Source organism: Calonectris borealis, chromosome 3, assembly GCF_964195595.1.
Source record: "Calonectris borealis chromosome 3, bCalBor7.hap1.2, whole genome shotgun sequence".
NCBI lineage: Eukaryota > Metazoa > Chordata > Aves > Procellariiformes > Procellariidae > Calonectris > Calonectris borealis.
Genome location: NC_134314.1, coordinates 80,378,363 through 80,394,376, shown reverse-complemented (window position 1 = coordinate 80,394,376; position 16,014 = coordinate 80,378,363). Strand labels below are relative to the sequence as shown.

At 45.3% G+C, this 16,014-nt stretch overlaps 1 protein-coding gene across 2 annotated transcripts in view; it reads left to right on the top strand.

Moving 5' to 3' along the window:
* FRMD1 (FERM domain containing 1) overlaps positions 1-16,014 on the top strand; it is a 44,169-nt gene that overhangs the window by 16,045 nt on the left and 12,110 nt on the right. For both annotated transcript variants that reach the window (XM_075146342.1, XM_075146343.1), the window contains 4 exons: positions 440-530; positions 9,847-9,926; positions 12,020-12,096; positions 13,748-13,934. In XM_075146342.1, the coding sequence (XP_075002443.1) occupies positions 440-530; positions 9,847-9,926; positions 12,020-12,096; positions 13,748-13,934 (435 nt within the window). The remainder of the gene's footprint in view (positions 1-439; positions 531-9,846; positions 9,927-12,019; positions 12,097-13,747; positions 13,935-16,014) is intronic.

Below are 16,014 nucleotides of genomic sequence, written 5' to 3'. Positions count from 1 at the left end.
CTAGTTCTCCTGAATGAAAGTTTTTTTGTTTTTTCTCTTAACCTCTCAAAAAAAAAAAAATATCTGCAAGAGAGTAATATTTTCATTTCTGTGATTACAAACACGCTTTCCGTAAGAGCACCTATAAATAGCGTGGTAGGTACTGCACAAAACTAGGGCTCCAGCAGTGCTTCAAATTCTTATACAGAGATGCCAATAGATAGGAAGCTTTAAATTCATGTCTTACTGAGCTGAGCCACTTTGCACTGTGAAGGAGGGAGAATGACATGTTGATTATTATTCTGTGATAATAGCAATAATAATGCTGAAAACAAAGCTTGTTCTATGGGGTTTTTTTTTGCTGTGGTACCCCAAAATGTATTGGCCAATGTAAAGACGGAGAATTGCTCCATCCAGGTGTGTGAGCCATCTGTAATGTTGGATTGGTTGTTTCTTTCAGGTCAAAGCCACTGGACAGGAGCTCTTTCAGCAAGTTTGTGATTTAGTGAAGATTAAAGAGCCTCACTTCTTTGGCCTCAGCATTGTTAAAAGTAAGCAAACTCAATGCACGGAGCAAATGACTTGGCAAACGTCCACAGACCCACTTGTGTATTTACAGTGTGTGCATATATACACAGCGGCCGTGCCTGCGGGGAATTTGATTGTAATAAGGTCACAAAGTATGTAGATTATGCACAGGCTTCTCGGAGCTCTTTTGATCTTTGGTATGTGGGCAGACAAATTGGGAGAAGGGGGGCTTTTGTTCTCCTCCTTTGTTCTTATGTTCCACCTCTTTGTGGGGTTTTCTTTCTCTCCTATAGCCGAGTTGCTAGCCAACATATTTGTCACTGAATTCAAAACTGTCAGTAGTTGAACAGGAGGTGAATTTTAAAAGGACTTTGGGGCTGAAAGTGTTACTTCTCTTCTGAAGTCACATGCAAAGAATGTGGCACCAGGGGGAGGAAACTCAAATGGTTTGAGGGGACTGAATGCATGCGTGGGGGACATTGGGTTTTGAAACATCGCATGGGAAATACAAAACTGCTTAGTCCGTGGGTTGAAGTCTAGTCTGCTTGGTCCTACAGCTCGGTTTTGACCAGAAAACACTGTAAGATGATGCCTTAAAGGAGCAAACTGAGATGAGATATTACGTTTCTAGGATGGTGTGTGCATTGGCACCCCCCCAAAACTCTTAGTAATTAGAAACGGATCTGTTGTCCTCCTTATCCTGCCTCCCCACATTTCCAAAAGCGTGGAAAGGACTTTTTTTCCCTCCAAAATTTTTCTCAAGTGTGTTATTATTTACTACTACAAATCTAGATATTGTTTCATTGAAATGAGAATAGTCTTTTATGAGTCCTTCTAAATAAGATTTCTTTTGCCTCCTTATGAGTAGTATGTGGGATAGAATAGTTTCTTTTAAGTTTACTTGTCTCATTTCCTTTCTGCTCTCATTCTCTAAGAACTTTTTCTTTTTTTTGAGCACAGCACTCAAACTGAGACCGGCGTAAGCTGTTTATCTCTGTAAGGTTTGTAGAGTCTCCAAGAGATTCCATCAATGTAACTAAACCGGTAGCTAACAAATATATCTGTGTGTTTAAACCAGCGCAGTTTTTTTTGTTATGTGAGGAAGACCTGAATACTTTTAACTTTTTCCACAAATCAACTGTGTTACTGTGAGTCCTCCCCCACCGCCGGCTTTTTATAACACCAGTTTTTGCCTGTTCCACTGGCAGGACGTCTTGGGTGAAATTCGAGTTCCTGTCCTCCCCTGTAAGACAGGGCAATTTCATTCCCATTTTCTTTGAATTAAGTGCTCTTCTCCTGTTCTCCTTGTGTTTCTTTCACTTTTTCCCCCCTTCATATCTTTCTTGTTTAATATTTTCTGTACCCTGCTTTTTCCTTCCCTCCCACCTTTTACATGGAGCAGTTTCCTTCTCTCTGTCAAGCACAGGGGCTCTGGCCCCGAAATACCCTATTGTGGCAGATGCCTCTCAGCCTGTTGGAAATGCAGTATAACTACCCCAACCCAAAGAACATAATAAAGCTGTGCTGACTAGACCTTAAAGCATATTGTCCATAGCTTTAAACATAAACAATCTTCTTTTCGCTTCACAAAAGCGTTCTTCCTTTTTAAAGAAGCTAATTCTTCACAAAGCTCTTAGAAAAATGTCAAGGAAAAGAGTTGCAGGAGCCCAGTAGCCTGAATTAACCTCTCTTTTTTTTGTTTTGTTTTCCTGGACTATTCCTCACTCCTGCTTGCTGTAGCTCAATTTGTAAAACTGCTTAATTGAAGGCTCCGCGTGGTCACCCTGGCTCCTCCTGACAGCCATCTCCCTCTGCCACCCAGGCAGGTGTCAGGATTTTGGATGAGGAGAAGATTTATTTTTGTTTGTGCCTCTGTTTAAGAAACTGCTGGGGCCGGACAACAGAAAAGTGCCAGCAGTGAGTTTCTCAGCCTGAATGGCCACAGCCAGCGGGAAGGCTGCAGCCCGCTCTCGAGAGAGAGAGCAAACCTGGTCTGTCTGTTATTGCTTCCTCTGGTCCCTACCTTTAGTCTGTGAAAGTCCAGTAAGCTGCTGACTGGAGTCTTGTGCAGCGGGTTTTAGAGTTTTCTGTATCTTATTTTATTTTTAAAATAGCTCCAGGTTTATTACTGTAGGAAAAGGAAGTCTTTTGTTTTTCTGTTCCCCAACTTCATTTGCCATCCCCACCCTCCTCTTTTGGCCAACAGACTGGTGATCATCTGCCAGTGGTAAGTGAGGTCTTGCTTCTGTTGCAAACGTAGCACCCTCCATCTCTGGCATTTGGAAGTAGCCTTTAAGGCATTGCCTGCTTTTCAGGGATTTTTGGTTTCACGGCAAGCTATCATCTCAAGAAAGGGAAGCAGCCCAGTCAGGTTGTGGGGAGGCCTGGGTAAGTTTTGCATTGCCCAGGGTTGTCTTGTGGGTACTTAAGTCAACTGCCTTGGCCGGGCAGCAAGTTGGTGTACGTCCTGCAGAGGCTGCGAAGGGCAGGCATGGGGTTGGTCTGTGAGGCAAGGGCAGGTTAGGTCTCCAAAAACTGGAGAGGAAGCCTCTGTGTTTCAGACTAAAGTACTCCTCTTCTGCATCATGCTTTCACCTCTGTGCTGCAGCTCTAAGATGTCATTTTTTAAGAAACAACTGCCCTGTTTTAGTAAGGGTATATTTCCCGCTTTCTTAATGTGTATTTATTTTTGGCAGTGTGATGCTTCCATATGCAGAACAAGGTATTCTAATCCACCTGCATCCATTACCTTGCTGCTAATTTGTCAGCAAAACCCTGACTGTCAGCAGTGGCAAGATAATGAAAATTAAGGGATTTCTACAGAACTATAACCAATCACACTGGGTGGATTATCTGGATTAGGAGCCCATTTGACCTGCAGACGTTGTACAGATAGACTAATGCTCAGTTGGTCTCATAGTAAGTATGTGTGTGAGGGGGAGAGGTTGGGCTCCTTAATCATAAAGAAGTTTAACCCCTAAGTGTGGCAAAAAGAAAAGAGCACCACAAAGCACTGTGCAAACTGCAAACCACGAATGCTCTGAGATCTAAACTGTAGGTCTTGGAGCATCTCTTCCAGCATTCATTGCCTAAATTTGTTGCCTTCACTTCTGACTGTTACAGATGCTGAGGGCAAGCTTCAGGGTTTAAGATAAAGTAAAGGTGGCAGAACAGAATTTTTCACCCTTTCTGCTCTTGAGCTTTTTTATTCTCAAGATGAAAACCCCTTCAGCCAACTGTATTGGGGGGAAAAAAGCTTGCATCTATAAGAAGAATTTGATCCCTTTGAAAATTAAGTTCAGGAGTGTGTATTAATGGGAAGCCACATCGACACAAAAGCTTGGGACATGTTGCTCTTCTAGTTTTGTCACAGATCATCAAGCAGGCTATACCTTGCATGCTGCTGAAGTGCTTTTTTTCCTTGTAGTTTGCTCGGTGAAAGACCCTGCAAACCTGCCAGATTCAAGCTGGCTCCATAGGCTTCAGCAGCTGGGTCTTATGTTGCAGCTCCTCCTGCAGGGTCAACCTTATCTAGTGCCCTGCTGGAGGTTTCCCTCTTGTTATCAGAAAGTGTATGCAGCGACACAATTCAGTCTTCTAAAACAAAACTGATTGTCAGCAGACAAAGAACAGCCAGGCCTCCTTTGTTGTTACAACCCAGATCGCTGCGATCCTGAATCTTGGGCTGCTCCTTTCTAGGAGCAAACCTTGCTTGACCCAAGCAGATGGAAGCCTTCAATTGGGAAGGAACAAGCCTGCAGCTCCTACACCCTGTCGCTTTCTCTGTGTGTCCTCTTGCTGGTCAGGCTGGCTTTCCAACAACACCAAATCCCTTTGCTTCAACTTCCCTGCCTCGAGGGTCATCCCTCAGTTATTACAGCTATGGCTGTTCACCTTGCCAGACCCAGGCCTCCCAGCAGACGCTTAGCAAGGTGCGTGGTGGTGAACTCTGCCAAGACCACTCTGTCTCCAGTTAACTCTTCTGCATCTGTGTATCCTTCAGTACTGAAGTTCATGGATGGAATATGCCACCATGTTATCTTTATATTATGTGGATATCTATTGTAACAAAGGGTCTCTTAGGAAGACAGATGACAACAGGAGTTCTCAAAAATACCCTCTGATGATTTCTACTCCCCAGTCCTTCCCCACTATCCCTGCCTCTGCCTCTGCTCCCTTAAATCTGCTTGGATAGTTGCATCTCCCTTACGAATTTCTTCTGTAGTCTAACCTAAGACACAGCTCTATTGTAATGACTTCGATACCTCAGATGAGTTAAACGCAATGTAAGAAAAACGTGCAGAAATGTGCCACCTAGAGGGAATTGCAGGGGTTCAGGTGTTCAAAAAGTATATAATACTCCTTTGAAGTACTTGCACGGTCTCTTCCTAGGAAGGTATTTTTTGCCTGTACCTGCTGACAGTTGTTTCTGCTTCAGCATCAGTGCAACATCCAGCCAAGTGCTCTCCTGCCTGAGAATTGCAAGGAGTTTGTTTGCTCCTGGATGAGCAGTGCTGGAAATGGTTCTGCGGCCCTTCTTGTGCAGAAGAATCCCCTGTGACACTGCCAAAAGTCCGAAGATCTTTGCCTGGGCATGCCTTGTTGGTAACTGTAAGATGCCAACATAAAATTCCTGCAGAACCTATCCATCATCAGGAATGACTGAGCCTTTATCTCTGTCTTCAGACCTCAACAGTTCCTAAAAGCCACACGACCTTGGGCTTCTTTATATTGCCTCCTTCCATTTTTCCCTCCGTGTATCTTCTGTCCACCCCAGGTAAAGCGACCTCAGCCAGGACCTCCCTTGCTTTACTCCCAGCCTCTGTTGTGGTTCTTCCCTTCTTCACTTGGGATACGTGTACTTTCCAGCTAAAGCTAAAAACACAAGGTTATCCTGATCCAAGTTCTTCTAGACTCCTTACTAAACTAATAAACCGGGGACTGAAAAGTGGACGAGGTTTCTTTCTGTTGGCTTGAAAGGTAACATCAGGAGCATCAAAAAGTTATGTAGAGGTGGTGGGAGCAGATGCCATGTGGATAGTGATGTTCCCAGGCCACCGGCACTTGGAAGCTCCACATGCAAAAGAAGCCTGCTCTTCTTCAATAAACAAATAAAAAAATCCATGCTGGTATTCAGGAAAGCTAAACAGGTTATGTGAGGTCTACAGCATGTGTTGTGAGGTATTTTTGAGTGCTGGTTTTCTTAAGCTTTAGCTCTCCCCTAACCCCAGCATCACTCTGTTCTGCTCCCGGTCTCTCTGCTGTTGCCTCTCAAGGGAAATAGTGGTGTTGCCACAAGGCTTCTTGCAGCATCTGGGACAAGTTACGTGCTATAGCCAAGGATAATTTTTTCCCTTCTCTTTAAGGCAGAAAATGCTTGCTATGTGGAAGATGGGCTTTGCATTAATTCTTTTATTTGAATCCTAATCTTCTGGACTGTCTAAATAGTTATAATATTAAAATATACTTGACTCAACCAAAGGAGTTCATGAGACATTCCTGGCTGTCAATGGGGCCTGAGCTCTACCTCTTGGTAGGACAGGACTTACCTCTGGTATTTCTCAGTGCTCCTAGCCCAAAATGGGCGCAGGAGGAGAACAGGTTGTTGGCATTCACCATTACTCACCTTTTCTGCAGGGAACTTACCTTGCATAAAAAATGAAATGGGGAGGCACAGGTTAATGCAAAATAATGGCTTTTAGAGTAACAATGACTCAGAATTGATTTGACCCTGTATTACAGCCATAATTTTCTATTCCCGTTTTCCCTGCAGTGTAAATAATGCCTATTGTAAATCTGCATCACTTACTGGAACTGTGTCACTTTTTTCTGACTGGAGACCTGGCCCATTATTTTTTTGCAACAATGCGCGTCCTATATTTGCTTAAATATGTAAATGTGCTAAGCTAATTCTGCAGAGTAGGAGCGCTTGAATGTTTGCATTTCTGGTGACTGCTTGATTTGAAGTGAGATTTTTACAGCATAAACTTTCCACTTCATTTGCGGGCTCTTAAAAACTGAAATTGGGAGAAATGTGTAAATTGCGTTACTGCAAATTAGCTGGCTGTCCAGATGCGTTTCTTGGGATGTTTCTTGCAGTGCACTGTTGGTTTTGCCAGGTCTGGTATCTGTACACACATACATGAGGGAACCTTTTGAGAGAAGCTGATAAGATATATTTCTAAGCTCACTGACAGCACTGAGACGAGATTCAGTAGCTGCAGGTGGACGGGTGCGTATTTGCATGCGTGCGTGCTTCTAAGCCAGCTTCTTAGTACCTTTCGGTTGTCCTTCAGCTGAGGCCAGTGAGGCAATGACAGTTTGTACCTGCTGAGTATCCAGCCCTATTTGGATCCACAGATCGGACATGTTCTTCCCTGGAAAGGTGGCCATCTGTGCATTTCTATACTGTCCTTTACAGCAGCGCTCTGAGGTGCCCCCATCTCTGTTAAATATGCTTGTTCTCAAACCAGAGACAGTTTTAGCATCTGGCAAAAGTTTCACTACTAGTCTAGTTTAAGGAAAAAAAAACCCACAACCCACGTAGGGCTGGGGAGGGAAATACCTCTTTGTTTTTGTAGGTGGAGGCTTACACTGCAGGTTAACATTCCAGCAATATTAACTTCATTAAGGCAGGAATGCAGCGCTGCATTCTTGCACGGGAGGGAGGATGCTGGGCTGGGCTGGGGAGGGGTGGGACCCCCAGGGAGAGCTGATACATCAGGGTGTCCTCCTCCTTCAGCCTGGCTTATTCTTGGGGTTTATGTGCACCTCTCGGTAGGCATGATAATGACCTGGAGTCCTCAGGCTTGGCATCTGGGCCCTCTGAGCCCTCTCTCTAACCTAATTAACATGACAGAGATAAATAGGGGCTGTGGGGTGTGGGTAACAAATGGCTTTACTACAGTTGGAACTGCTCTGTCATCCTTTTCCCCTTTCTGTCCCAGTATCCGTGTGTGATGGGATGGCTCAGGGTATATCACAGCACTTGCTGTTGCCCATCTGATCTTTCCATCGTGGCTGAGGAATAATTCATGTATTTCCCTAAATGCCCCTGGGCACAGGATCATTCCTGAGCGAAAAGGGAAATCTGTCCCCACAGCTTGTTACAGCTGTGCAGGTTCCCTACCCTCTTTAGAAGATGGCAGTGAACACCGTGGTGCTGGCAGAACCGGTACAGGCTTTGCCCAACGCTGCTGTGCCGTCAGGAGCAGCCCCAGTCCCACTGCGGGAGCCTGTAGAGGAGCGAGCACCCTGCCCTGGGACTGCTGAAGCCCGGGGAGGGGCTGGGACTGGGTGCTCTGCTCGTGTTATCTCACTCCTGTCCCTTGCTGTGCAATTGCTTCCTAAATAAGCTTTTATTTACTTTTTAAGCAAAGCTTTACAGAGAGACGCTTATCAGCTTGGCAGCTGACAAGGGACAGAGACAAGTCCAAGAGATGGACCAAACCCATCTCTCTCACTGACTAGGACTTCTATCAGCCTTTTCAAGGCAGCATTATCTGATCTTAATGGACTTAGAGGAGCAAGGGCTGGAGCCAGCATAGCCCTCCAGCTGCCCTATCTTACAGGCATAAGTGAAGAGGCAGGTACAAGATGCAGTCTTTGTGATGCTAAAACCTCTTCCTCTCCTTGTCAAAAATAGCAAAACAACCTCTATAATGCCTTGCGTGCTACAGCACTTAAATTCCCACCATTAAAATTTTCAGGATTTCTGTAGAGCAGATTCAAAAGTGCTGTTAAATACTGTGTTGTATACGTATGTGACAAATCAAGCAACGTGGTAAACAGAAGTGTAATTATATTAAAATTACAGCTGCAATCAGTACAATGCAGGAAAGACCATAGAGATGGAAACAGGACTTTTTTGGGATTCTTCTCTTTATTTGTGTCCAGTGTTACTGGTATTTCACACAAGACTTCCTGTTAGCGTGGTGTGTGGACCAATTCTGTCTAGCACCAGGTGTGGTTTCTCTCACTTGAGGTGGGAGCTGAAGGAGGTGGCGATAGAGGGTTGTTTTGCTTGCTTACTTCCTTTGCAAGCTTTTAAAAAATATTCCTGTAAGGAACTGGAATGCTATGGGAGGATGGCTGTGAGGTAGCTCAGAGTCCCCTTGAATACCTGCTGTAACGCTGGTCTCTGCCAGTCCTTCATCTGCTGTACAGACATGAGTGCAGGCTCTCATTTGGTTGTAAATCTCCATTAGAAAAATTTCACCTCTATTCTCCCTTTCCTTTTTTTTGTTTGACATCAGAAAGCAAAAGCCAAACCTTGGAAGTCTGGAGTCTGGGCCGGTCTTCAGGGGCAGAAGGTTGTTTTGTGAAGGGTTCTTTTTTTTTTTTTCTTTTTTTTTTCTTTTTTCCCCTCTTTTTTCCTGCTCCTTTCATGTCTAAGGAACAAGCTCTTCAACTTGGCGCTTATGTCACTTATCAAAACAATTTCCTGGGCAAGACCAAAGAGTAGAGGGACTGGTCAGGTGAATGTGCTTAGCTGGCATTGCTGCTGAAGCCTGAAACACCCATCAGGTCTTTTTTTAAGAGACTTGAGAAGACTCAGGGAAAAATCTTTCACTGGCTCAGTTGTTTGGATTTGATAATTGGTAAGCAGTGTTACAAAACATTGGCTTTGAAAGCAGTACAAAGCTCTTTCAAGACGATGTGCTGTTCAGGCTGTCTCTTGTTCACCCTCACCTGGGTGGAGAGCAAGTCCTGGTCCTTTGAGGCAGGCCAGGTTTCCCTTCCTTTCATTCATCTTTTTGCTCTATGAAAGAAATTGGGTGTGAGCAGGAGACGCCAGACCTTCTGAGGAGGGCATTTGGGTTTGGTCCTCCTCCGTCTCACCATTTCAGAGGATCCCATTCATATGTAGAGGATGAAACCTGTCAAGTACCTGATTGTCCACTTGCTCATGCCATGTTGGACCATGGTGCTACGTGATGGCAGAGTGGAAGTTTGGGTAGGGCTTGCTTGTTTAATAATAATAAAAAACTGAATCCGCTAAACTGACAGTACAACTAGCTTGGCAGGATGATGTTTCCCTTCTGTAAGTGGCTTCTTGCTTATAAAGCAAGAATTCTGCATTTCTGGCTAAGGCATTTGAGAAACTTTAGCTCAGCATCTCTTGAATCAAGGCATAGCTGACCTTCCTTTCATACTGTCTGGAGCAGCACATGTACTTAAGAAACTCAGTGCCCTCTCTTTTCCTTGCCTTGTCTATTCCCTGGTCAGCTTTGTTTTAAAGTGTATTGCTTGGAAATAACTTGTATAGTCATCTAAGTATTTCATGTATAAGAATTTCTAATTCTTTAACATTAAATGCTTTTTCCTCCTGTCTTTCAGATAATGAATATGTTTTTATAGACCTGGAGCAGAAGCTTAGCAAATACTTTTCAAAGGAATGGAAGAAAGAGACCACCAAAGTAAGACAGATGTTTCATTTTGGAGGCTACTGCTTTGGTATTGGACTAAACAGTGAAATGAAAGCTCTTAAACTAAGGTCCATAAAGCATTTCTTAAAGATGGCCTGCAGAATGCTGTTCAATAGCAAGATGCAGTGACTTGTGCACGGCTGTACAATTAATTAAAAGAGCTAAGACAGCCCCTTACACAACTTTACCTGAGCAATAGTAGCCACGTGGTTGCTGCTTAGCTGCTACAGGAGTGGAGAAGGTCAGTTGGTCTGTCTTCCTTTTGAACTTAGCCGAGCCTGTGAAGAGTTTAGAGACCTCATTGTTATCCTTAAGCAGAACAGCCTAAAATGATCTTTTGTGGCTTGAACCTGGTATGAGGGAGAGGGCTCTTCCAGAGTACATGCAAAAGGACAGTGGAGCAAGAGGAGGGATATTTCGTTCGAGAAGAGTCTTAGTTCTTTAAGGCTAGCCAGCCCTGTCAAGGGAAGGAAAAGCTATGTGAAATAAAGACAAGCCTGTGTAATTGTTTAGTTCTGGTCATTCAGACATAATAATGCCTGTTTCTGTGTGTCATTATTAGAGGAGCCGCAGTCTAGAACAAAGTGTAGTATGCAAGTACATTCAGATATCTTAATTAGCTCATTATGACTTTTTCCACCTTCCTTAAGGGTTTTCTTCTGCAAAGTAGGCACGGTTGGCATTTCTGCTGCTTAGAGAAGTTTGGAGATGACTAGTGAGGTTCGGGGATCTCTCTTATCCCATACTGCTTCTCCCAAACAAGTGAGGGTTACTTCAAAGAGAGCTGCCAGTCGTGCGGAGGGCTGTCTGTCCAGCCAGTGAGGGTTTCCCGAGGCAGGTGTTTCTGGTCACCTCGGGATGGGGTATGCTTTGTGGTTGCTTTGAGGCTGGATTCTTGCAACACTTTTTAAGTCAGGATAAGTGTCGAACCTCTGGTGGGAGGTGAATCATAAAAGGCTGAATGAGTTGCCATTGGCAGTACTGAAGTCTGACAGGAGTCAGGCTATTGGTCTGGGTTAGCAGACAGGGATTTAATTCCTATGAAGAGATTTCAGGTGGAAAGCCCAGTCCAGCTGATAAAATAGGGTGACTATGAGTAAGTTCCAGAAATAAAATGGAAATATTTGCACGATGATCAAGAAGTTGCTGTCTGCATCAGATGTGCATGGCATGCCACGTGCCTTGTCCCAGTGAGATGGTCTGACCAGCAAAGCCTTGGAACTGCCTGTGTGAGCAAAGGTACCTGGGTAAACATTAAAGAAGCAAGTGGCAAAGTAGGAAAGATGAGAGAATGAGCTAGTAAGATCAGATGTTCCTTCCCCCCCCCCCTTCTTTTTTTTCTTTTTTCTCCTGTTTAAACAAGCCTGTAAGTCTGAAAGGTGGGCTGTAGTTAAAACAACAACACAACTCTTGCTGGCTTTCTTCTAACAGTCATCTTCAGCGTGAAGCAGACATCAGTGTCTCCTTTTGGTCTGTGGCTGCAGGAAGGTGTGAATACCTAAACATTAGCCCCGCCAAACAAAGGGCAAGGAGTGAATATCAGGCTGGTGCGCCTCAGCCTCGGGCAGCAAATGCTGCACGCAGCAGCGCGTGTGTCCCTGCTGAGTGATGTGGTGCGGCGCAGAGCTCGCTGGTTACTCCCAGGCGCGCCCTGGAAACGCCGCAGCCGTGCCAGCGTGGCACGCTGCCCTGCCGCCTTGCCTGGCGCTTTGAGGGAGGCTGTGTTAAACTTGCTGCGTTCAGCGCTAATGCGTCTGCGGCGCTGCCAGGTGCTGAGCTAGGAAACTCTGGGCCAGGCTGGGCATCCCCGGGCTACGCTGGGACTCTTTTATTGTAACCTGCTTATCCCCCCCCATCCAAAATCTTCTGCCCTCCCTAGGATGTTTTGCCATTCAGCTTGTCTAAATGTTTTATGATGCCTCATGTTGTGAGCTTCCGAGACAGTCAGATCCCCCCAAAACTTGCCAAGAGCTAAGAGTAGAAAATGAAAAGCAGTATGGGGAGCGATCTTGGGAGAAGAGAACGGGGTAACAGGGATTTTGGATGCTGAATGTTATTTAACTTGTCTTCTGTCTCCGCTCTAGGGAACAGAGAAATTCAGCCCTCCTTTTGTTGCGTTCTTTAGAGTACAATACTATGTAGAAAATGGAAGAGTAATAAGGTAAGTTCCCTTCTGTGGTAGTTACTGAATTATTCACTGTGTTCTTAAAATGCAAAAAAAAAAATGTTTCTTTGTCAAGCTTATCTTTGTGAGCTTGCAGAAATAAGCTTAAAAACTCCACTTGATTTTTTTTTTTTTTTAAAAGACCTTTACAGACTTCCTCACCCAGCCATGAATATTTTCCCCCTGAATCATACTCTTTATTCCTAGGAACATTGTGACTGCTTTTCCATCTGTGTTTAGAGAGCAAGTTGAATGATGACAGCACCAAAATATTTAACATTCTTTTGTTTGCATCTTTTGGTTGTATGAAAAGCATCAGATGAATATACCAAAAATAGCTATTTATACTTCAGAGCACATGCTAATAATTTTGGATCTGGTTTTTGTATCTGAGCAGTGCTCTGTGCAGTCCACTCCTGGAAATGGACTTTTGTAAATAGACAAAAGAAATTACTTCGTAAGTTAGAGAGTGTTGCATTTGTAGTCCATTCACATGGAATATGGGCTGCACTCAAAACACACCACCCTCACCCACGGTACAGAACAAAGGATGAGGTAGTTAAAAATGAACAACTGACAGAGTTAATTTGCATCAGCACTTCTGGCATGGCTGTGACCCCGGGGCAAGCCAAGAGCTGGGATCATTGGGTGGATTAAAATCTTGACCAAATTTTTGGCATTTATTCTCATCTTGAACAAAGCTTGGTGGTTTTTTCTCTCTCCATAGCCTTTCATTTTGGATACAGGGGAGTCTTTCTTCTGGAGTCTGTTTGGCTGTTAAGTGTTTTGTATTTAGTTTTGCTTTTAGGTACAAAGAGAGATAGCATATCATTCTACCACCCCCGAAGCACATATCCTTTAACGTCACAAGCAACTTTCTCTTGCACTAGTAATTTAATTGGAGAGGTTTGTGGAGCCATGCTGAGGTAGTTACGTGGCCCCTTCAAACTATACACACACACACTTTTATGAGCAGACTGTAGTGTCCAGCACCTCATCTATACGTACACGTCAGCAGCGAGCTTCCCCATGAGCTCTTACAGTGGGGGGGTGTGTGGGTTATCAGTGCTACGCGATAGTTATGCCTTATCAGACTATCCCTGTTTAGCAGCTTGAGGAAGAAGACAAAAAACAAGCCCAAGGCTCCTGTGTCTTTTGATCTACCTTGCAGGGAATTAGCTGTTGAAAAGTACCTTGAGCCTAAGGCAAGGTGAAATGAAAAAGCAGTGCCAGGTTTAGAGGGGAAAGGAGGACAGGTGTGCAAGAAACAGGACTGGGATTCAAGGGAGTTGACTCTCCTGACTGCTACAGGCTTTCCAGAGAAACAGAAGTGCTTGATGTAGTCAGTCTCCAAAACAGGTGTGACATGATTTTTCTTTCATCTGCCTTCTGCCCTAACTTCTTAGATCTCATGCTCCTCAAGATAGAAGCTACCATTTCCCATGTTTGTGCAACACTTAGTGGGAAAAGACCTTGATCTTGGCTTGGTGCTCCCTATACACACATAACTCTATCAGGGTGGCATTGGCACACATCAGGGATGTCAAAGTTTAATCCCTGCTCTGAGAAGGAAGATGTGTTTGAGGGGCCTTATCCAAGCCTAAACTTTCTTTTCTTCTTCAAGTCAATTTGCCTTTGTGTCTTGCAGCGATAAGGTGGCACGGCAGCTCTACTACTGCCATCTGAAAGAGCAAGTACTTATGTCTCGGTGCAACCACAAAGAAGAAATCTACTTCTTGCTGGCTGCCTACAGCTTACAGGCAGACTTGGGCAACTACAGGGAGAATGTCCATGCCGGCAAATATTTTGAACCTCAGGCTTATTTCCCACAATGGGTGAGTTTCAAGGGATCTTTCTGTCAACAGATTGCGCATGCAGCAGGAGCTATGTCAAGGTGGTACCTAACTGCAGCCATGCAACTTCCTCAGCTCCCACTGCAATGATGAGGCAGAGTGGTAGAATGTCACCCTGAATTTCCCTCAGGAGATATCTTCTCTCTTTCCACTGGATGTAGGTACCCATTCCTCCTGAGCTCACTCATCAGTGAGGTGGGTGGTGTGTACCCTTCCTTGGTGAGGGAGTGTGTTGGTGTCAGATTAATAACTCTGACAGTGCAGCTGTTTTTGTTTAATTCTTCTATGGCTTAAAGGGTTGTGTGTTTGCAGTGGTATATCAGCAAGATCTGCACAACCTCAGTGCCGTGAAGCCAGGTCCATTGCCTTTTGTTCCTGTCTCTGTAATGCTTACCTCTTGGATGGATAGACCCAAACCCTGAGGGGTAGTACTGCTGTGCAGTGCCTCTGGTGCTTGCTTTGTCATTAATCTCTGGCTCAACTGCAGTAAGAGAAAAGGGAAGGGCCTGGAAATGGGTTGGCATGTTTGTTTGTAAGCATGTGCACATGGGCTTGTGCCCTTCATGACTTACAAACAGCTTAGAAAGCCAAGAGTTGGTTTAGTTGTCAAATGAAGGCTCATTAGCTAAGACTCTGTCAGAGCTGGTTACCTGCAGAGAATTCTCCTTATGTGGTGAAATGTCAAGAAAACTGTTGATAAACACTTTAGCGTCCATAAAAATAGAAAGCGAAGCCAGCTCTGATAGTCGGCTGCTTGTTCCTAGGCGCGGCGCGTCTCCCCTGAAAAGTGGCACTGTCCCCTGCTTTGGGGGAGAACATTCAGAGCAGTGACGGGTTGCGTCAGGGAGGCAAGGCTGGTAGAGTCTCCTTTGTGCACGAGTCCCAGCCTGCCTGCCTTGCTGTGCAGAAATGCGCCTTTCTCCCAGGCAACAGGCCTTCATCCCATGCAGTTCCTTGCTACGGGGCACCTGGCAGGAGGTGGCTAACAAAGGGCTGGAAAAGGTGGGTCTCATGCGTGCCGTTTCTGGGGCAGTTAAAAATCTTATCATAGGCTATTGCTCATTTGGCAAACATTGCAAAGGCCAAGGCAAAGCCTGGCTCACCTGTGCTGAGCCACAACCCCGAGCAAGTATGTGGGTGATTTATTATATCATTACAAAGAGCAAAATCTGGCAGGCATGGGGACGCTTCTCTCCCTGCCCCTGGGCTCCTGTGGGGAGATACTGAGCAATGATCTCCTCCAACACGATCTCTTCCTCCAACACGTGCTTGAGATCATTTGGCCGAGGGCTGCCCCAAGCCTCGTGCGAGCGAGGAGAGGCGGTGCTGCCCTGGGGTGATCAACCCGGCTTTGAACTGCGGAGCTGGCGCGTCTCTTTCTGCTGACATTGCGCAGCTGACGGCATCGATGTTGTCCTCCACCGAGCCCAGCCTTCCTCGTGGGAGGGCAACTAATCTGGCAAGGCATGCAGAGGAGAGTAGAGGTGTTACCGAACAGCGTAAATGGGGGGCTTAATATAAAATTTAAGTGGGAACTGGGTGATGATGGGGTCTGGTTGTTTTGAGCCAGGGCAGGTTGTTCCAGGCAGGATGTTCTTGGGCAGCTGGTGGGATCTAGTTTTAAATGCCCCCAGTGGTGGGGGATTTTGTGAAGTGAATTCAGCCAACGCCCCTCTTATCTGTCGCTGCTGCTCGCAGCCTGGAAGGGCCAGTCTGGCACGGGAGGGGGCTGGGCTGCCCTGTAGCCTTGTACGGCGAGGGCACGTGGGCAGGCGTGGGAACTGGGCACTCACAGGACAAGACCAAAAGGCCCAGTGCAGGTTTTTCTACTGCTTAGCAAAGCCATGTGCCTGCCAACCACTCCTGACAGATAAAAAATACCTTGAGATAGCGTTATCCACCCCTTTGAGGATGGAAATGCTAAATAAGCCTAATGTGTAGTTTCTGGTCTTAAAAGGACCACCTAGCATTTCTGCAGTGTTTGGAGATGTTGCTTGTCGATTGTGTTGGCATGCAGAGCAGTATTTGTTATCTGCCCATAAGCATTTATGGATGCCAAGAG